A 22,919-nucleotide genomic window follows, 5' to 3' on the forward strand; every position below is an offset into this window, starting at 1 on the left:
TAGGTCAAGTACAATTTGTCTCTTAGGTATAGTTGTATTATAGTGTCCTATGGTCAAATAATTTTGTGCAACTAGAAATATTTAATTCCTATAATTATGATTAAACATGCTTGACAGAGTTTTAAACATAAGTGTTTGGCAGTTGTTTACAAGTACATATCAGAATTAATCATTGTTGATTGTAAAACAGACCAAAGCCTTTGTATTTCATTCTATTACACAATGTTTTTTTTTTTTTTTTTTTTTTTTTTTTTAAGATATTAGTCTTGTGTTGCAAGATTTTCTAAGCAGTTTATGTTCTATTACATTGGCTTCGAGTATGTTTGACTGCGGTCTAATCGAGCAGTCCTTATTTATAATTGAAGACCATGGGTGGGATTTTCTAGCATCATCTGTCATGCTTTTTTGAGTTATGCTTTTTTTTAATGTGAACGTAGAACATGGATATGTATACGGGGTCTACGTCTGAGCAATGCTTCTGAGATGAAACGTCTACTCTGTCTCTTAAATATTTCAATTTAATTTTATTTAAAATGGAGCTTTCTAAATGTATTTTGTGAAAACTATAAAAAAACATTTTGTACAGTAAAATCATGTCTTAATGAAGGCTTTTTTCTGCCCTGGTATTACTGCTTTTGACTGAGGCCAGTTCCCACCAAACATAGCTTCTAAAACAACACACCCACTCGTGATGCATAGGCCTGCCCTACACCAACTCCATACAGACCACACAGCACAACAACACAGCACAATGGAAAAGGTCAGTCAATTCACCACCACTGGCCCTTGTTTTGGTAGAGTTACGATGGAATGAAAAAAGAGAGAAGGAGAGGGAGGGAGCGAGGGAGGAAAATAAAATGGAGGAATAAAGCAGTCAGTGCCCAGAGCGGAGCAGAGGAGCAATTGTGTGGCAGAGTGAGTTATTTTGCTTCACTTGCTGCCTCAGCAGGGGGGTTGTGTGTGTGTGTGTGTGTGTGTGTGACGATGGCTCTGTCGTATGAGTGTGTAGGGGTCTAGAAGGCTATGAATATGAGTGTGTGTGTGTGTGTGTGTGTGTGTGTGTGTGAGAGAGAGAGTGTCGAGGGGGATGGGTCTAGTAAGAAGGCGAGAGGGACCTGGAGAGAGCTAGGTCAGGTATCAGCTCCCTGACTTATTGTTGGTCTCTGCTCACTCAGAGTATGAATACACAGCAACTACAACACCAAGATTCATTACATCTATTCATGTTATTCGGACTATTACAACACACTGGTATAACAGTTCTGGTAACAAAATGCTCAATGCGGTAAGAGTGCAGGGCAGGGAGAACAGTCTGGACAGCTGCACAGACAGACAGAGGGAACATCCGTATGATCCGTATGTCAGTTATATACGGAGAGAGAGAAAGAGAGAGTAAAAAATGAAAAGAGAGAGAGGCAAAAACAAAACAAAATCTGCAAGCAGTGGATTATGAATAATTCACATCCACATGATACATGCACAGTGTGAGTCTTTGTTCAAAAAACAGGACCGAGTTAAGTGCAAGAAGTTGTGGCGTCGAAAGAAATCTCTCTGCCTTCTTCTGCCCATCGTTGTTAGAGCAGTGACACAATAATCAAGGCCTGTTTGTAAAGGAGTCCTTCTGAACACCCACAACAGCCAACAGGAGCTGACACTCACACATGCAGAGGCGTCAACCAGATCAGTCGCTTTCAATGGAACAGTTCCACTCTGACTTAAGGACCTGCACTGAGTCTGTGTGTGTGTGTGAGAGAGAGAGAGCACGCCAGATGTCTCTGCAGTGTTTACAGCGTTCTATGATAAAAGCACTTCACCCTTTTCACACTACCATCCTTAAGCAGAGTGTCACCCTGTATGAATATCAAAAATAATAAACACCTAGCTTTTGCATATCCAACAGCCACACGAGTTAGCAACTGAACCTCCTATGAATCAGATGCTAGGCACGAGGACGGAAGGATCCACAGAGAGACGCATAGAAGGACAGTGTCAACCTTTACTGAGAAAGATTCATGAGAATGAAAGAGAGATGTTGGGGGGACATTATAGGTCCTCTGTGGCTCAGTTGGTAGAGCATGGTGCTAACAACACTTAGGTTGTGGGTTTGATTCCTGCTGGGACCATATATACGATGAAATGTATGCTCTCACTGCAATGTAAGTCGCTTTGGATAAAAGTGTCAGCTAAATGGCGTATATTATATCATAGGGACAGGACACCCCTGCCTGTATGTGCGCGTTGGAGTTACTTTGACCAGTGACGAGAGTCTCTTTGGATCACCTATGGTTTCATCGCACCTCTTTGGAGCAGATGTGAGAAATGTCAGGTTGTGTCAGCGGTCGTACTTTTGCATGACTGGCTGACAACAACAAGCCTTCACCTCACTGGGAGTGGAGGAAATGTAAACGGTCTGATGGTCACATGTTCAAAAAGTCTCTTGACAATGATGAAGTTGAGATGATGGAAACAGGAAACAGTCATATGAATTCATAAGGGTACCTAGATATACTGCACGGTTAGCTGAAAGATAAAACCATACTGGCATGCATTAGGGTAAATGTATGCAGGCAGACACAGACAAATCAGCCTCTCTCCTCTACATAAATAGATTTATATAACCAGTACGATGAATAATACATGGCTGACAGCAATTTTACATTATGAATACAATTTTCCCTGGAGTCAAGTACGGTTGTGTCTACAGAAATATGAGCTATGACAACAAGCTTACAGATATACACATAGACAGACAGACAAGCACAGATACATACAAACAAACCCAAACAAAACAAAAATCATTCTAATATTTCCTATTTTTAGATGACTTATATAAAAGAGCCTCAAGTCCCATTTTTTCATTGTTTACAAGGATACTTTTTGTCTTTTGGTCTGCCAATCGAACATTTAACAACCACAACTAGAGGACTATGTAATTATTTCAAATAACTATCTGGAAAATAGGCTGTAGGTTGTTGGAACAAGGCATCTGCCTCCCATTGACCCTCTACAGAATTATCCACACCATCACAACACTATGACCACATTGTAACAAGTCATAGCTTGATTAATACTGTGATATAAATGAACTTTTGAACTCCCCAAGTGGATTTCAAAATAAAAATGTGTTGCACAATTGTTGACCTTCTAAAGAATGAATTGTCTCAAACTGAATTGTCTCTGACAATTCACCTGCAGTGAATTGTCTCTAACTCTCTCCCTCCCCCTCCCCCCCACTCTCTCTCTCTCTCTCACACACACACACACACACACACAGGACAGATGCATAGGAGTATTCCAGTCATGCATGAAACTGTCATGCACCCTCAGCCAGACGTGTGTTGTTGTTCGTTACAAACAGTGCCAGTTCTCACAGACAAACACACCCAATCCGACACCAACAGGAGAGTAGGAAAAACAAAACAATGAAATATTTAATTTTACATGTTCTATATTCAGTATTTCTCCCATGTCATCGTTTGACCTAATTTGTTCTTTTGGGCTTGTCATAGCAAAGCAGCCCATCCAGCTAACAAGCTTGATGAGCTGTGAAGCCTGCGCCCAAATCCAGCGTCTGACCCTCTGACCTCACCCCTACGCAGCCCTCCAACCCACTTGGCACAGACGTCACTCTTAAGCACAGATCTAGGATCGGCTTACCCTATTTATGTTACAACCATAACCATTGGGAGGCAAGCCGAAAAACAGACCACAGATCAGTGCTTAGGGCCACAGTTATAACATAGTTTTCTTTCTCTCTCTTCAGTCACCTTGATGTGCAGCGAGGTCAATACTAATAGAAGAGGAATGTTTCCCAAGCAGAAGTTTGGTGATGTCATACTCAGTATCACACATCACCATCAGACATATTAATATAGTATCGGCATATTGGCATTAGCCAATTAAGGGAATTCATTTATGTGTCAAGAGGCTACCAGACATTCAATGCGGCTTTAGAGTTAAAATTAAGAGGCCATCATTCCAATGAAAGACAGCAACATCGAGAAACAGATTCATACTCACTTTATTCAACTCATCAAAACGTTTTTCCATGTAATATCCCTGTGGACGAATGGTGAACCAACAGAATGGTACAGGCTGTGACCAGTAGGCCATAGTATTGCATGTGTTCCTAAAGATTTGTGTTTCATCATGGAGGACCCCCTTTATGGCGCCCACTCTCTCTCTCTCTCTCTCTCTCTCTCTCTCTCTCTTTTCCTGAGACAGACACAGATACAACATGATGGCAGAGTTTGGTAGGGGGAGTCGGATTCACTCCCTTTGATTAATTTGAATCAAATTCATGTAAGTGGATGTGGACAGGAGTGTCTGCTAAATGACTAAACTGAAAATGTCTAATATTGAAATGTTCCAGTAATGAGGGGGTTGGGGAGTGTGTGTGTGTGTGTGTGTGTGTGGGGGGGGGGGGTTGGCAGGGTTACAGCTGACAATGTGGTGGTGCTGGGGGGAATAGTCTGTGTGGCAACGTGTCGCCATGGCGAAGAGGACAGAGGTCCAGAGTTCCAGGTGTTGGTTGCCGTCGGCAGTGGTAAGGGGTCTCTAGAAGTCCAGGTGTTTGTTGCCGCCGGTAACAGAGCCACAGCCTGAGCCCATCATGAGGGCTCCTGCCAGCTCTCCCCTGCTCACACGACTCACTGTCTCTGACAGGTCTGGAGGCAGGTGGAGTCTCTACAGAGAGAGAGAAAGAGAGAGGGGGGGGGGGGGGGTTGAGAGACAGAGATCAATAGATAGAGAGAGAGAGAGAGAGAGAGAGAGACAGAGATAGAGAGAGCATGTAGAGAAAGAGGGGAGGATGGAGACAAGGAGGGACAGGGACAGGGAGAGTGGGAAGAAGAAGACATCATAACATTTGCAGTCTGAAACACATGAACACATCAACATAGATGGTACAGAGCCCATGTTGGGTTGAAATCGCATTAGATGCTTCAGCAATCCCCTCAGCACTGCCAGTGTGGAGAAAACCTGCTAGCGTGCTGCTAAATGCCTCTGTGTGTGTGTGTGTGTGTGTGTGTGTGTGTGAGCGCGCGCATATGGGATGGTTTGTGAGGGTGTATGCAGAGCATGAGTGCTTTTATTTAGGGAGAGGTTGGAGTATTGAAAGAGTGTGTGTGTGTGTGTGTGTGTGTGTGTGTGTGTGTGTGTGTGTGTATGTGGTGGGAAAGAGTGAATTGCATAAGTAGCACACTTCTTTGGAACAAGCTAATACCAGAGTCATTAGAATCAAGCCACTTTAACAGCGTAACTTGTTCCCCAGCTAATCTGTGGAGCTGCACCGTGCCAACAGAACACAGAAAGGCTAGGCTAGGTTAATGACGACAACTCACGTAAAGCCCCCCCCCCCCCAACACTAACACGCTAACCACTAGCGAGGCTGAGGAGAAGGGCTGCTCTGAGCTCTCTGAGTACCGCAAGTGGCACTCCAAGAACAATCTGCTGAAGAGGTACTGAGAGAGAGAGAGAGTGTGTGTGTGTGTGTGTGTGTGTGTGTGTGTGTGTGTGTGGCGGGGGGGGGGTTTGTAATGGGTAGTATGAGTGTGCTTTGGTGTGAGATGTGTGAGTGCGTGTGTCTTTTCAAAACAAATAGGCAGTGTTTTAGCGTTATCTACAGTGTGTTATTTTAGCGTTATCTACAGTGTGTGTATTGAGGGAATGCATATGTGTGTGTGTACCGAGGAAACAAGAGATAATGTATTATCAGCTCTCCGTATAATCAACCCCCGGGGGGGAATCTACCAGGACATCCGAAACCCTGTGGTCCATACCTCCACTCCCACTCCCACTCCCACCCCACCCCACCCCTCTGCCCACCTGACCCTCTCCCCCTCCAGCCACACAGCTTAGGGAGAGCCCCTCTACTTCCAAAGATACTTATCTTCTTCATAACGACTAGGTGTTTGGGTACAGGGGTTAACCACGTCACTCTGAAGAGCACACTCGGAAGCTTGACCCCCCCCCCCCCCTCTCTCTCTCAATCCCAACCCCCCCTCCAGGGTAGACACACCAATCCCCTGCTTCTATAGCATAGCCTCGACATTCACTGCTTTTATTGCTCTTTTCAGCTTTTCATGCTTCAGTCTATTTCATTCTAACTAATCACTGATTACATATAAAAGCTTAATTAATTCAATACACTTTCAAATGGTTTTCCTCCCGTTTCCTTCCGTCATGTTATATTCTACAATGAGATCTTCAAAGGCGCTTTATACATTTATTTTTTTAAAAATAAGAAAAAAAGTTTGCTCAGTTTGGTTCACACTGCTCATTCATGACTGTGCCTCTGCTGAACATGTTTCCTCTGTGTGTGTGTGTGTGTGTGTGTGTGTGTGTGTGTCAAGAGGACGTTAGTCAGACACGTAGAGGAACCAGGAGGAATGACTGTCCTCGAGGTTAGAGGGTTATCTTAAGGCAGGTAAAGCCTAGGGACTAACCTACAGGCTCATCTGGAGATGGTAAGGTCCAGGGTGGTAAGACCATGATTGACCTAAGGTGAGAGAGGGTCTCTGAGGATGAGGACAGTAACGACCAGTCACGGAGCGGAGTGAAAATCCTAATCTACGATGACCATTTAGCTTGTCAATTAGACTTTAAGGAGCAATACAATTATTGTCATTAAGTCGTTTGAACACTTCAGATTAAAAAACTGACAATCATCATGTAGTCTGTTATTACTCAAGAATATCAGTATAAAAGAACATTATCACACCCACACACACACACACACACACACACACACACACACACACACACACACACACACACACACACACACACACACACACAGCGTCTCAAGAAGGTTTGCCTCCACCACTACCGAAACCCTCGCTTGCGTAACCTTTCTTGTCTCCAACTCACTCGAGTGTGATTAAAAAAAAAAAAGGAAAAACGATGCATTGATCACATCCAGACTCAGCGCTGCTAAGTGCACCGCAGCAGAAACATGGAGCGGCAGAAGAAAAATCAATCGCATATACATCGCTCCCGGTGGGGTGAGGAAAAAATAAATAAAAAATAGATCACACCGTTCGGAGCCTGGATGTCACGCACCTACAGACCTAGCTACGCCTGGTGTGTGTGTGTGTGTGTGTGTGTGTGTGTGTGTGTGTGTGTGTTGGGTCCGGGGCCTCACGGAACACACTGAGCGGAGTAGAAGGTCAAACCAATCCACAAGTGCCCGGTTCCCCCCTAACCTTTGAGTTCGGAGGCAGACCGGAAGGATCGATGGTTATAAGAAAGTTAGGGGGGGGGGAGTAGACGGGAGCAGTCCATAAGTTTGACACACGGATGGAAATAACAAGAGACGGTGTCGACGGGTCTCTCTAAGGACTCGGTGACAGCAGGTCTCGAGAACACAACTCTAGGCTCATCTTGGAGATGACAATGACAACACAAGCCGGGTTCCTCAATACGTTCCTTCTACCGTTTCGGTCCTACTTGACATCATCAAACGATGCTAAAAATCGAGGGATCCGTATGGTAGTAACAGTGTAGTTACACAGAAGGTACACATTTAGTGACGTTGTACTTATACTACCGTGTGTTACGATTCTGTTAAGAGTCATCCAGAAGTCAGAGTGGATGACACCTGAGTGGAGGTGAATGGATGACAGAGACGGTCATGGAGGCTGGAAGCCTGTGTTCCAATGACCAGCACACTCCATGATGCAAACAAGGACATCCGGATACTCCTCAGAGGCATGGGGGGAGCATGTGTGTGTGTGAAGTCTTTCTCTGCTGCCTAGCAACCATCAGGGGGGGCGGAGAGAGAGAGAGAGAGAGAGAGAAAAGGGGAGAGGGGGATGGGGGATGGGAATGGATGGCGGGAAATCAGGCCTTTGGCTGGGTTTGAGGTTGGGTTGAGGTTAAGGTGGGCTGTGTGATTATGGCTGTGTGTCTGGATGTGAGAGAGTGTGTTGCTATGTGTTAATGTGTGTGTGTGTGTGTGTGTGTGTGTGTTTATGTGTGTGTGTGGTGGAGGCTGTGATGTCGGCGTCCACTCCCCCGTGGCACGCAGGGGTAAAGGTCCCCCGGCTCAGCGCTGCTCTGCAGCCACAGGGGCCGGGGCGACGCTGCCAACAGGGCGAAGGGGCGACAAAGTCCCCAAACGAGCGCTAAGCACTTCAAATGAGCCCTCAGGGCCGGCCCACAGACCAGCTTTGCCTAAGAGGGTTACTAATATCACCATTCAATGGACAAAACCCCTCAAGCTTATTACCCCCACCCTACCGCACCCCCAACCCCCCCCCCCCCCACACACATCACCAAGCCCCAGCTACTTATGGGATATCGCGTTTGACACTGGGCAGAGCCGGTCACTACAGCCACGAACGGCCAACGGATCTAAAGGGTTGCGTGTTAACACAACCTCAGCTGGAGTGGATGGCAAGGGTCAAAAAGGGTCCCAAGTTAAGGACTTCCCTCAAACGGAGCTTAGGAGGGAACCTGCTCATGGAAAAGAGGCCCAATCAAAGGCATTCCTCGGGCGGTAACGGCCTGCTAATGACAGAGTATTAGGTGGTCATTTCACGAGTCATTTCTTCCACAGAGTTTTAGCCACGCTTTGTCACTGTTCTGCTTAGAACTCTGGGAAACGCAACACCCGGGTTGGAACACATGACGATTGGTCTGGCTGTTCCAATCAGATTAGCCCATGTAGTAACATGCTCAGGGAAGTGACATGGTATATTTACCATAAACACCTACTTAAAGGCACACACTCTTAGGAGGACTTAACACTGTAGTTGTGTCCTTCCAGGAACATATTACAGTAGCTTTGTTTGTGTCACTTGGGGGGACATATAAGCTGATGATAATCAGCAAAACAAATGACTGCTAATATAAGAGGAATGCTAAGAACGCAATCCCAGCAGTTCCAGTACTATGATGCATGAAGAAATGTAGTTGAAAGCATGAATAGGCCTAGATGATTCAGTAGTAGCCCCACACCTACACACACACACACACACACACACACACACACACACACACACAAACAACATGACCATGCAAGATGATCATGGTTTTCTCTGTGGGGACCATTTCAAATTATAGGTGGCTATGGAAGGACATCCAGTGCAGTCAACAGTACGATATGATTTTGCCCAGCACTCATAGAAGATTATATTGGTCACACTACATACCTGGTGCCTATTCAATTCTCCTGTATGCCCATGGCTGCAATGCAGCCACTGTAAAATAGTGTCTGTCCATGAAACCAACCCAATATCCTCCCATTCCACAATCCAATCTTTACCTCAGGTCAAGGGTCAAAACCGTAAGAGAAGGTTTCCCAGCTGAAGTTGGTAGAATGTTCCCCGTCAACACCAGCGCACCACAATCACCTCCCCGAACCCTAATCCCTCCCTCCTCTAGAGTTACACTGCATTGTGTCTGTATCATGCGTTGAACTTTTAAGGAACTAGTGTTAACTTCAGCAAATCCAGGCCCTCATAATGAGGTGATGTTCTTTTCTATTCTCAGCGCAAACTAGCATTGCATTTGCGACGGCAATTTCGGGGAAAACACTTCCGCTGGCCTGATGGAAAAACAACAAAATGCAGAAACTGCTCTAAAAAAAAATCCCATTACTCTGGTAATTCTACCCCACCTGGCATACAACAAAAGCCGACAAGAAGCTCTGCCTTCCTCTTCTTTTGTGATTGCGGAGAGAGTGCAACACGATCCCCGGCCTTGCCCTCAGAATAACCCTCAGACTGTGTTCAATGTGTTGCACAGCCCAGGATCGCCCTGCTCTCGGGGTTTCTAGATGTATAATGGATGATATGTATGTATGTGAATATGCAGAATATGCCCCATTTATTGTTGATTTATTCCTGTTTCCCTTGTGAAACGTGTTGCAGAAAACGTTGTGTTGTGTGTTGTGTGTTGTGTATGTGTGTGTGTGTAAGAGAGAGCATGTGAGTGAGAGATGAAAATAGTGAGAGAGAGAGAGAGAGAGAGAGAGAGAGAGAGAGAGAGAAAGAAAGGGGGGTGGGTAATTTTGGATCTCATCTCATGTTTCTGCCGTGAGAAGGAGCCTAACCCTGTCTCTAATTGGGTTAAGGTCACCTGCTCCCTGTGTCACCTGCCTGTCTGACCTGTGATAACCTCTGAGACGGGCAGAGACACAGACAGACAGATAGACAGATAGACAGGCAGGCAGATAGGCAGGCAGATAGGCAGACAGACAGACAGACAGGCAGACAGACAGGCAGACAGACAGACAGGGCTCCACATCTCTTCTGCTCAGAGGCTAATGGATCTGACAGGCCAGGCAGGAGGAGGAGGAGGAGGAGCTGGGAGATTGAGGTAATTATGGTAGCGAATATGGAGAGACAGGGAAGGGACTAATTCCGAACAAACAAATCCATGAAATCCAACCTGCTAAAACACGAAACTGATGACTTTGCAATTAAGTCCGGAGGTCTTTTCATTCCAAATGGAATGTTTGCTTTTCTCTTGAATAGCTACCTACCTCCTTGCTATCGCTCCAGGCCCCTGAGACTAAATTAAATGCACAAAAAAAAGAAAAAGTCATCTCAAGACACAGTCAAGATTTCTGCTCTTAAACTTCATTCAGTCGTTAGTGCTCCATCATTTCAGTAGTCTGTTGAAACCATGAGCGCTGGGATTCTACTGAAAACCCTGACGGAGAGACAAAGGCAAACAAAAGCAACAGTACAACTACATTACTATCCTCTTCTTCTGCATCATCATCATCACCATCATCATCATTATCATCCTCCTCCAAACTCTCCTCTGGGTGCGTCTGTGCGGGCCTGTCAGCAGCCATGACGGGCAACCCGGTGCGGGGGGGGGGGCATCTCTCTCTCTTTTCACTTTGGGTTTGTTTCTCTTTGGAAGGCAGTGCTGGGCTGGCTTCCACCCTGGGCAGTGTGGGGGTAAGGGGTTGAGGGGGTGAGGGTATGTTGACCCCAGTGGGGATAGGGAGGAGGGGGCGTAGGGTGGGGTGGGGTGGGGTGGGGGGGGGTTGCTGTGTGTTATGGACTTGGGCACAGCCAGCGAGTGGTGGTCCGACCCTGGAGTGACATGGAGCCAGAGGAGAGGGGTAGAGGGCGCAGAGTACAAACACGTGTAAGTGCTGCCTTCACTTCCAATAGGCCCAGCGCTGGGAACATGGCTGCATGGGTTATGACAGCATATCTGGGGGACCTCTAGAACCCCCCCCCCATCCACCCCAAACACACATTTGACCCCCTCAAACCATGAGTCTGATATCATAGTACACAAGTTAGAATACCACTGACACATCTGGTAAGTATGTATTTCCCTCAGTATGAAATTTCCCCATATTGAAATCAGTACAATGGATTTAAACAACAGAGCAGATGATACTAAGACAGATATCATTTCAGACTAGATATCATTTTAAACATCATATTTTAAAACATACATCTTACCGTCCTAAATATTGGTTCAACCAACTGAGTAATTAAACTGAGTAATTAGGCAGTGTTATGCTAACTTCTTAACGCGACTGATCATAAACAATGAAGACAATTTATCTGTTCCGAGTTATAAAGCCATTAGCCTGATCGGAGAATTAGCATCGGTGCCATTGTGATCATTTGTTTTGGTTTCGCTTTCAAATCCAATGAGATAAGTGTGAAAAACACATGTTTATTATAAAATGAGTGTCTTATAAGCTCATATGGGCCGGGCGCCATTGAGGTGCAATGACACTTAGAGAAAAAAATAGATTCTCTCTCACAGCATCACGTCACCATGAATAATAGACTGGGCATTTGCCAGGGATGTTTTATTAATGCTTCTCTCTCTGTATATGCACACGCACACACACACACACACACACACACACACACACACACACACACACACGCAGACCCAGTTGGCCTACCTAAAAACACAACACAACACAACACAACCCTCCCTCCCTCCCTCCCTCCATTCTCATCTCCAAACATCTCTGATGGGGTTCACTAACAGTTTACAGGCATTACGTTTGGCAAGCGAAAGGTCCTCCCGAGGTTACTGTGTCAGCTCGGGTAAGAACTTGACCTCTTGGGTGTGTAGGTGTGTGTGTGTGTGTGTGTGCGTGCGTGCGTGCGTGCGTGTTTGTGGGGGGAGGGGAGGGGGGGGGGTAGGCAGGGGCAGACAACCACTGTCTGTTTATCTGGCAAAGGACCATGGAGGGGAGAGGAAAGGGGGGAGAGAAGAGGAGAAAGAGGCAGGAGGATGAACTGAACATGACAGGATAGGACAGGAGAGAAGAGTGGAGGAGAACGACGCTCACAGGAACATGAGCATGTTCTTAAGTACAGGGCTGGAGCAGGTTCCTTCAAACAGCCCCATCCACACTTCCGGCTGGATGCTCTGGAGGATAATGACTGCGCTGACACATCGCTCTGAGTTCCAACCCTTTGGAACCTCGATGATACCCTTCAACCGGTTGTCAACAGTGACGCCGTGAATAGGCACACGCTGAAAGTGAGAAACACTTTGAGTTCTACGCGCGCCGCACGCGGTCCGGCGCTAATGTGGTCTCCGCTACCGATCCGGTTCCGACGGACTTGGTTCTACGGTACCGTTGGTTCCACGTTGTGTGGAACAGTGGAAGAGAACATCCAAGTGTGTTGGGGGAGGGGGGGGGGGGGTAGGGAGGGGGTGCTGCATGTTGAGGGAGTGTTGAGGCTTGGTGTCTTTCTCCTGGCTCCTTGGCGTAAACGAACAGCCTAATAGAGCAGCAGGTACCCGTATTTCATCTGTCTAGACAACAGGAGAGGAGGAGGAGGGGGGGGGGGGGTAGGGAAGGAGGAGGGGGATGGGGTGGGGTTGAGCAGAGAATGAGTAGGAGAGGAGAAGTGTTTGAGGGTGTGAGGAGGAGTGGAGTGTGAAGGGAAGGGGTAAGCGGTAGAGAATGGTGGGGAAGGAGGAGGGGGGGGTGAGGGTAAGCAGAGGACAAGAGGGAGGGTGTGAGGGAGGAGGAGGGGGGAGGTTGGTTAAAGAGGGACGGGGGGGAGTTAAGAGGAGGAGGAAGAAGAGCAATTCATTTCTCGTGTTCAAGAAGAAGAGAGGAGAATGGCTGCAAAGACAGCTTCCTTTTCTGTGGAAGAGATGTGGAGCAGGCAGTAGATCAAGATGGATGAAAAGAGACGAGTTTAAGTGTGTGCATGTGTGTTTGCGTGTGTGTGTGTGGTAGTCTTACCTAGTGTGTGTGCGTGTTTGTTGTGTGTGTGTGTGTGTGTGTGTGTGTGTGCGGGAGCACAAATGTGTGTGTGTGTGTGTGTGTGTGTGTGTTTGACTGAGCGGGTGAATACAAGGGGGTGGTGGGCGTAATCCATCACAAGTTGATAGTCCCCACAAAAAAGGAGGCCTTTTCGCTGAGAGGACAGCCCTTGTGGGGACAAAGACCACCATACTGGGGACTTCATAGGACCAGGCTGAAAAGGTGTTGCCCGGAGTAACCCCATTCACACTAACAGGCATGCTGGCCACAGCCACTCATTACTGCTGACTTGGACCAGCCAGGCCACACATAGACCAGCCTAGAGCCTCAAAGGCCATTCAGGCCACTGGCAACACAGCCTGAACTCTGCCTCTGAAGAGTATCTTAACTGTCACCCCATCTTTTGGAGTGCCTCAAAAAGCTTGAATCTCGCTACAGCAGTTTTTACGTAATAGGACTGATGTTAGACTGCATTGATCCTTATAAAAGCGATGTAAATGTATTGAGGTATAGAAAGTTACCAACAGTATGTACATGTCTATTCTCCCAGCTACATATCCCAAATGTTTCATCGCGGTTCATTAAACCCATCCGAGTTTAAGAGCGCGTCTCATATCTTAAACAGGGAGTCGGGGTAGGAACATAACACATTAATGGGTTGCCAGGGAACTCCTCTCTCTCCACATCAGACGGTACAATCTCTTTCCACGTCTAAAAGACAGACATCTGGGACTTCACAGTGCACACAGAGTGCCTCTCTCTCTCTCTCTCTCTCTCTCTCTCCTACTCTCAGAGGTGACCCTCTAAAATGGGGGGGGGGGGCACGTCTTTGACAGTTATAGAGAGAGGGGATATGAGAGGAGACAGAGATGGGTTACAATGGGATCACTGGGAGATGTGCGGCTCCTGCTCCGCTAACCCAGTGAACTACTGACTGCATTCAGGGAGAGAAAGAGGGAGAGAAAGGGAGAGAGAGGGAGAGCGTTTGGATCCATTCAGTATGCATCAACATTGTGAAGCTACCACATGGGACATCCAGTAGTTATACAGCAGGGTTTAGGCAAAGGCCAGTGGGACATTGCAGAGAAGGAACATTTAAAAAAAAAAAGAAAAAGTGCTATAAACCCACTTTAATAAATGTCCCATTTTAAATTGCTAGATTTGTAAATCCAGATTTAAGTTATGTGCAGTTCAGTTCCTCCAGCAATCTGCAGTTCACCTCCGCTAAACTAGGACACCTCTACAACCAGCAGCGTGGTAGACTGAAAACCAGACAGGATAACCCTGCTGTATCCCTTCCCCCGAGCCTCCCACCCCTCCTCTTCCACCTCCTCTTCTTCTCCACCACCCACCCTCCCTCCCTCCATCCCTGTGGGCAGGTGGCTGCGTACATTTAGCCACGGCTAGGTGAGGTGCACCCTGGGTAGACGGTGGACACAGCCACCTTTAGGGTGTACTGGGTGTCAGAGGGAATGAGACATCACCTCAGCCACCCTGTCAAAAAATTCACCACCTTCCATTTTCGCCACATCCCCAAGGTCCTGAAACGGCTGTGCATGGTGGTATGTGTTTTTCTGCTCTCAGATTTAGCCTGAAACACACCTGCTATTATCTAACCTACAGCACTGGCTGGGTGTTAATTGTGAGGCATTATTAGGGCTGTTAAAACACCGAGCTAAGGCCAGGGGCCAATACCTACTAAAGCTCAAATCAGACAGACAGTGCTAAATGCATGTGCTATCCTCTCTGCCAATGACACCTACATCTAGTTAACACCAGTGACTTCTAAATGCAACACGTCAAATTGAACAGGTCTCTAGGTCTCAGGTTCTCTGCCTTGGCTTATAACATACTTATGAGGCGTTATACAGAGCTTGTGAACACACCAAGCCCCTCTTTAATAACCTCAGTCAGAAGAGATGGTGCCATACACTGTTAGACCAGTTCCAGAGGGCTGATGTTTTTGGCAACTACTGTAGACAGCCATTTTGTCTGAATCAGAGGTCATCATTTGAGCTGGAGGGGCCATCAGTGTCAGGCTGGGGGTCAGAGTGTGTGTGTGTGTGTTTCTGTGTGCGTGGGTGTGCGCGTGGATGTGCGCGCGTGTGTGTGTGTGAGAGGGTGTTACTTCAGGTGCTCAGCAGCTGTCACAGAGGCTTAATCAGAGGGAGAACTGTAGGCAGATGAACAGCAGCTCCTATTCGGAAAAGACAAGGAGAGGAAGCCACAACAGACAACTGGGACGCACCCCAAAATCGGATCATCATCCAGTTGGTCCTCTGGGCTCCTGACGCTGTTGGGTATTTGGCTGGGAAATGGGCGGGTTGCCAGATTGGGGCCGAGTAAGAGTTGTCTGGGGATTACAGTCCTGCCCTGCTCACCACAGGGGGTGCGGAGTGGGCCTCAATTACCCCGGAGCGGCCTGTTTGATTTGGCCAAGCACTTTAGGGGACAGGCTGAAAAGCTGAATAAGGCACCATTAGCAACTCAAAGTCTGTCCCCTAAAATGAATCCCCCTTGTGCATCACATACATTGATTATATCAAAGGCTGGCAAGCCTACGTTAATTATGCGGGCAACAACAAAATAATCCGCTCAGAACATTATCAGCCAAGCACCTGTGGACAGCTCCTCTATCCTAGCTTCGCTTTCGAACGCGGCACGTCTCGACACATTCAACCGCAGCGGGGAATGTGTCACGCGTTGATGACCTCAAGTGAACAGAGTAAGTGCAACAGATCCTGATCAGGAAGCTCAGCCATTTTGTCTTTCAATCAATGGAGAAACTGTTCTGAGAAAGAGAAAGAGAAAGAGAAAAGAGAGAGAGAGAGAGAGAGAGAGAGAGAGAGAGAGAGAATGAAAGAGAGTCAGACAGGGCTAGCACAGCGAACGGAAGGGAAGAAGAATCCCCTCGCTCTGGCTACAGTTTTGCGCTGTGCAATTGAATTTCACAGGGTATGAGGCAGCAAATGGCATGTAAAGGATGAGCATCAGACGGCTCCTGCTGCATGGGCCGGCCAGATAAGGGAGGTGGAAGTGAAATCATTAGGTAGCTCTGGAGGGCACCGGGGGGGCAGGGGTGGGTGGGTGGGTGGGGGGGCTTGAAGTCTGAAAGGTCTCCCTCGAGTTCCTTTGAACTGCCTTTCAGTTGGATACACACGCATGCGCGCGCACACACACACACACGGACCAGCGCGCGCACACACACTCCACCAGCCACTTTAAACGACGACCGCCTCATTGAGGTGTCAGCCCCTCTGATTGTGTTTGTCCACCTGGGTATGAAACAGCCATTCTGCCTTGTGGAGGACGGCAGCAGCAGTGTCGTACAGCCTGCTCAGAGCAGAGCCCACCTCTCTCTCCCCCTCTCCCTCTCCCTCTCTCTCTCTCTCTGTCTTTCCCTCTCTCTCACCCTCCCTCTGTCCGTCCGTCCGTCTCTCCCTATCTCTCCCTCTCTCTCTGTCTCTCTCTCTCCCTCCCTCCCTCCCTCCGTCCGTCCGTCTGTCTGTCTGTCCGTCTCTCCCTCTCTCTCCCTCCCTCCTTCCCTCCCGCTGTCCGCCTCTCCCTCTCTCCACATCTCTCTGTCTCCCTGTCTCTCCCTCCGTCTCTCCGTCTCTCTCTCTCCGTCTCTCCCTCTCCGTCTCTCCCTCTCTCTCTCTGTCTCTCCATCTCTCTCTCTCTCTCGGAGGGGAGCAGCCAAGTGTGGATGCACCTCATTACCTCACTCATCCACACACCAATTACCCCTAAATAAATACACCCAGCCCACAGGCAGCAACAATGACATTCAGCCTGAAAGGGAAGAAAGGCCGCTGTTCAGAAAGCATTTGCACGCACAGAAAAGTCTTGTTGGATAATGACGATGGAGAGAGAGAGAGAGAGAGAGAAAAGAAGAAGAGAGAAAGCAAAGAGGGGGGCTCTGGATCTTTCAGAAAGGGCTAAAAAAAGAGGAGAGGGAGACAAAAAGAGAAAGAAGGAAACAAACCACCGAGCGAAGGGAGTGAAGTGATTCAGAAAAAAAAGGATAATTTCTTGCTAAATTTCACCCAACACATCCGGAAATGATTGTGGCGGGGGGGGGGCGGGAGGGGGGGGGCAAAGCTTCATTGTTTTAATGCAGACAGCCATGAGATCTCTCTCCGCCGCACACTGAAATGGTGATAATTTTAGACCTGACGCATATTTGCATGGAAGACGGACCGCTTGGGGTGAGAGTAACAGCAGCATGTGTCCACGGGTCTGAGACATTACACACACTAACAAGATGGAGAGACACAGAGAGAGAGAGAGAGAGGGAGAGAGAGAGAGAGAGAGACAGAGAGGGAGCGAGACAGCAAGAGAGAGAGAGAGAGAGACAGAGAGGGAATGAGAGCAAGAGAGAGAGAGAGACAGAGAGAGAGAGAGACAGAGAGGGAACGAGACAGGGAGAGAGAGAGAGAGAGAGAGAGAGAGAGAGAGCTGCCGTCTAAGAGCTGATCTAATAACTTAGTATGTGAGAGCTGCTGATGTTTTGTCTGACAGTTTAGACATATGTCAGGTGGTGTGAAATGAGAGGGACTCCTGCACTCTGCCTCATCATGACAAACTCCTCTCAGAGCGCAGCAGGAAGAGATGTGTAGGAGAGTGTGTAACTTTGTGTTTGTTTCAGTTTCAGTATTTGAGTGAAAACATGGAGAAAGAGAGAGACAGAGAGTGGTGGGAGAGATGGAAGGAAAGAGTATGTGGAGGAGAGAGAAGGACAGATGTGTGTTGAGGTGAGGGGGGCAGTATAAACCTGGAGTGGGAGCCATCTCTCTCTCCATCTCTCTCTCTCCCTCCCTCCCTCCCTCTCTCTCTCTCTCTCTCTCCCTCCATGTGGGATCCTTCTGCATGAGTGACTCTAAGGGGCCTGGGGGACAAACAGCCTCTCTCTTCTCCATCTCTCTATCTCTCCTTCTCTCTCTCTCTCTCTCTGTCCCCTCCTCCCCTAGTTCTCCTCTCAAGTGGCTGTGTTGTGGCCTGAGGAGGGAGGGAGCCAGGTCTTGTTAGTCCTCAGAGACGGTGAGGGGAGAGGGCCAGTGGAGAGAAGAAGGGAGGACATATCAGATCCAACACTACCATTCTTCCAATAAATGAACAAGAGCCATTTCAATAACTGGGGTAATTTGAGAGTTGCTTCACCCAGTCAATGAGATAAATCCCAGCCTTAGTGCCTCCTGTTTTACCTCAATCTAAAAGTAGAACATGAGCAAAAATCTACAAAACATGCTCAAATTCTTATACTCAATTGATGTCAACTTAGCCTACAGCCAGAGGCGTAGGTTTGATTTGAAATGTGGTTGGGATATTTCTTCTGGTGTGGGGGTTTGGGGGCTCTTCCAGCGATTTAAAGCTGATTTCTGCATTTCTACACATTTTAACAGGACTCATGGCACCTCTAGCAGGTCACAGAGAGGACAGCAAAACAATCAAAAAATGTGTCAGTCATTTTCTTTCCAGACATGAAAGGTAAGAGTTCTATATACACATTACAATCAAACTGATACAAGATATCAGAGCAGAGGTTAGTGAAATATCAATAAGGTGGTGTTCCATCTTCGAATAAAATAAATAAATAAATAATTTGAACATATTGTAAATGGTTTCTTCTCATTCATATATGATGCTGTTCCTTCTACATGCAAGGTTCATAGGCTATCCTATAATTTGATCAACTATATTGTTCATATTTCAATAAACAGATCCTGATTTTCATGAAATCAGAAATAGCCAAGCCCGAACATTGCATTGAAGAAACTTCTGACTGTCTGACTTAAATCTCTTGGAAGCTGGTTTCATCTTGGTGCTATCTGTGAGTGGTGCAAAGAACAAATGACTTAACAAACTTCAGGTGGACTACTGCACCTAGCGTGATTGCTAGTTAGATATGACATCTCTGACAGCTGGCAATTGCAGATTAGCTGTTTATCCAGCTACCCCATCTGAGTGAAGTGGGGACAAAATACCGGACGTCACAGTCACTCAGCCCGTGATCACTCCATTTCGTGACTAGCATTGACAGATTTAGCATCGGCACTGAGGTAGTTTTCCAGCAGCTGCCTCAGAGTGCCTCTGGATGGTCCTAAAGCCAGGCGGACAAAAATGCCATTTCCCAAAAGTGAGCGGGACATGTCCCATCCATGCCTGACAAAACCTACGCCCCTGCCTACAGCCCAAAAACTGTTTCCCAGGGAACCTTGACAGGGGGAGAAGAGTGTGAATGATTCACTTCCTCTCTGACACCTGTTCAGTCATGTGCACAAAGGTGTACCAGGACAAGACTCCTGATAGGCTATCTTCCAATCACCAAGAAGCATCCTCACATCCCAAATAATGGGCACACCCATATCACCTGAGAGCGAGTCACCTGACCATGGGCGGATTCCATTTTTTTAAAGGAAACGGCGGTTGAGAACATGTCTCTTTTCCGCACCGTCAGTTCCAGGTGGCATATCGGAGGTGATGGATGGAATGGGAAAGAGAGCACGGAACAGGCTCATCAGAATTCCTTACTGATGGAGGCGTAATTAGGAATGGGCAGGGTTGGCATCAGCGGTGGGTGGAGAAGCAGAGACATGCCATGTCAGCATAGTCAGGATTCCAGTACAGTACAACCCTTAGCTGGAATCAAGGCACCTGGGAATCCCAAACTAACTCTCACACACAGACACACACGCACCTGAGAATTTCTGCACTGTACTTGACCTACAGTAACACCACTAACTAGGGTGTAAACAACAACAGACAAATACACACACACACACACACACACACACACACACACACACACACACACACACACACACACACACACACACACACACACACACACACACACACACACACACACACACACACACACACACACACACACACACACACACACACACACACACACACACACACACACACACACACACACACACCTGACCCCATACTTTCTAAGGGAGAGCTAGCTATGCAGAATGTGTGTGAAAAAAAAAAAAGAGTGATGTGCAGCCAAACATGTTAACAATGTGTTCTGGCATCTTAACCTTCTTTGTGGAAAGGTTTGCGTGACCCGCTAGGTTACATCCAAGGCGTTTAAGCCTAAGAGGAATGTACAGGAACTATGTAGGATCCCAGAATACACACCCACAGATGCTCTATTGACGTTTGGTAATTCGACAAACACAAAGACACAAAGCAAATTATCTGGTTCAGTTCCATACGCACTTATCAAACATACGAGTCGAAATTGGCACACAGAAGGCTTTTCAGAGGTAAATAAACGGTTATAGGTCTGAATTTGTATTTGAAGCAAGTTCAAAGAACATACATACTATAGAGTACATGAAGTGAGGCTTCATGTTTACATCATACTTAAAGTTATGCTATATCTCAGTGACAGAGTAGATGAATAAAGAATAGATGTTATTTATCAAGGCAGACATTAATTATGATATAGACAGACAGTTAAATCCAAACATATCATACTGTCGTAGGGGAGCAAATAAAAGAGTGTGTTAATGTAACGTGACTGTGTGTTTAAAGGCCTGCATCTCGACTGCTCACCTCTCATTGCCCTCTCTCGATATGAGGCCCCTCCTGGCCCTGACATGTCTGCCCCCCGGCCCACCCCACAGAGACACACACACACACAGACACACACAGACACACACACAGACACACACACACACAGAGAGAGAGCTAGATCGACCCTGAAGTGGAGGCCCAGGCTTCAGGGCTAAACGCTTCAGATACCAAGAGGAGAGAAAGTAGTGCTCTTCTCCATCCTACCGTCAAGGATTTCCATGGGTCCTCCATCCGTCCCATATCAGAACCGTGACATGGAACCCAACAGATGAGATGGTCCAGGGGGCTGAGAGGGGGCCACCCTCCTGGATCCAACAATAATACATCTCTCAAAACTCCAATATGGACCATATTGGTTGGCAAAAACTAAGACTTCGTCTGCCAAATCCCCAAATATATATAATAACACCTTTATAGTGAGAACGATCCTGGCGGTATTATTCAGGGAAAACGTCACGTCAACACCACTCAGCTGGCATTCAAGGGTGAAATTAATGACTTCAGAAACATGTGCTTCCTCTCAGCGCGGCGGGCCTTATTTGCATTGAGGAACATTCGGCAGAAGTAATCGATGCACACGCAAAATACAGCCACCCAATGACCTCCATCTGCATCCCAAAGTCCCTCCCAGTCTCCGAGGCCCCGGCGAATCAGACGTGCATGGGGGAACAAACACAGGTACAGCCGGCGAGAAAATCAAACCTGGACAAAAAACGCTGAAACGCCAATAGAGGATATTACAATGAGTTGGGCTGGATGGCGGGGACAATGGGCTGACCAGCGAACAAACGCCAAATCCCTGGATGGCTGCGAGTGAATGATAGGGCCCGCGGTTTCCTGTCTGGGGACCGGGAGGAAGGGGAAAAAAAGAGAGAGGAGAGAGGGAGGAAAATAGAGAGGGCATAATATGGCAATCTGACAGCTGACGTCTTGATATAAATGTATGATTTACATTCCAATTAGAGGACATTTACATCTTAATCATGGCGAGGCTGCGCGTCGGCCGCTCCTTTAGCTCGTTGCTACGGTAATGAGGTGGGACGGCGCTGTGCTCTCTCAACCAGACGGTGATGTGACCGTCGGCAGATGACACCCTCACAGTCACCGCCGGTGAGAGGTGCCCCCTGGTAACCAGCAACCGTAATATCCATTGAATTCTCGGTTAAATACCAACCAAGGTGCGAGCGTTCACCCGCAAATAATGTGCCAAATAAGGAGGTTGAAAAACATCAAAACGCAATCTTAAATATCGATCACTGTCAATCAAAATGGCAGCCGGTCTCTAATATATGCTGTTTTGCTTTTTCATGCTAATAATGGGGGGTATCATCTTTAATGGTTTGATATCGTTTAGTGGTGTCTCGTCTCCTGTGGATTCTAGAATCACAGGAGGTGTCACACACAGCCTACCATGTCGCCAGAACACGTCTGTTCTTATGGTATTAGTGAAGCAAGTTCAAGAGATGTTTGTGTATTTTCAGCCACTAGTTCTAAAATTAGCGCTCACAAGCCGAAACAGAGAGAAATATTGTCAAGAAACGACCTGATTGGATAGACAGGAGCTCACATACTCACTCCCATGAAAAAAGCTTATTTTGCAAATCTTAACCTGAGGACTGTGTTCTAATGAGATAAGAAATGAATTAACATTATATCATGAACCATATATGAACCATAAAGTCAACACAAGTTAATGTATAGAATTAGCAATACAAATCCTGTCTTGAAGAGGGAGAGAGAAAGACACACATAGAGTAATGACATAGCCCTATCGGAAGCCTCATCCGGAGGACGGTGAGTATCCCAGAGTGAGAGGCTGGGTTAGCAGTTAAAGCGTTTAAAGAAAGTCGAGTTTCCTGCTGCAGTTTGTAAAGTTCTTTTAAGGACACCGCTTGTGGTGTCATTCAATTAGCAGACTACAGCTGTGGGTTTGAGGTTTGGAACTGAACTCGTTCTGAAACCACAGAGGAGAAGAGAAGCCTTAGAGAAGCCTTAGAGAAGCCTAATGCCAGGGCCGGCTCTCACTAGAGACTCTTTCATTGGGATCAGGACATAGGCAATGCGTCACTAGCCTGGGAACAAGGTTATTTTGACGGGGGTTGAT

At 47.1% G+C, this 22,919-nt stretch overlaps 1 protein-coding gene across 1 annotated transcript in view; it reads right to left on the reverse strand.

Annotated features, from left to right (window-relative positions):
• Positions 1-3,884: 3,884 nt before the first annotated feature.
• elp4 (elongator acetyltransferase complex subunit 4) overlaps positions 3,885-22,919 on the reverse strand; it is a 49,961-nt gene continuing 30,926 nt past the window's right edge. Inside the window, exon 10 of the mRNA XM_083691622.1 lies at positions 3,885-4,686. Within this exon, the coding sequence (XP_083547748.1) occupies positions 4,558-4,686 (129 nt within the window). The 3' untranslated portion in view covers positions 3,885-4,557. The remainder of the gene's footprint in view (positions 4,687-22,919) is intronic.

This window comes from Argentina silus (assembly GCF_951799395.1).
Source record: "Argentina silus genome assembly, chromosome: 19".
In the NCBI taxonomy this organism is placed as follows: domain Eukaryota; kingdom Metazoa; phylum Chordata; class Actinopteri; order Argentiniformes; family Argentinidae; genus Argentina; species Argentina silus.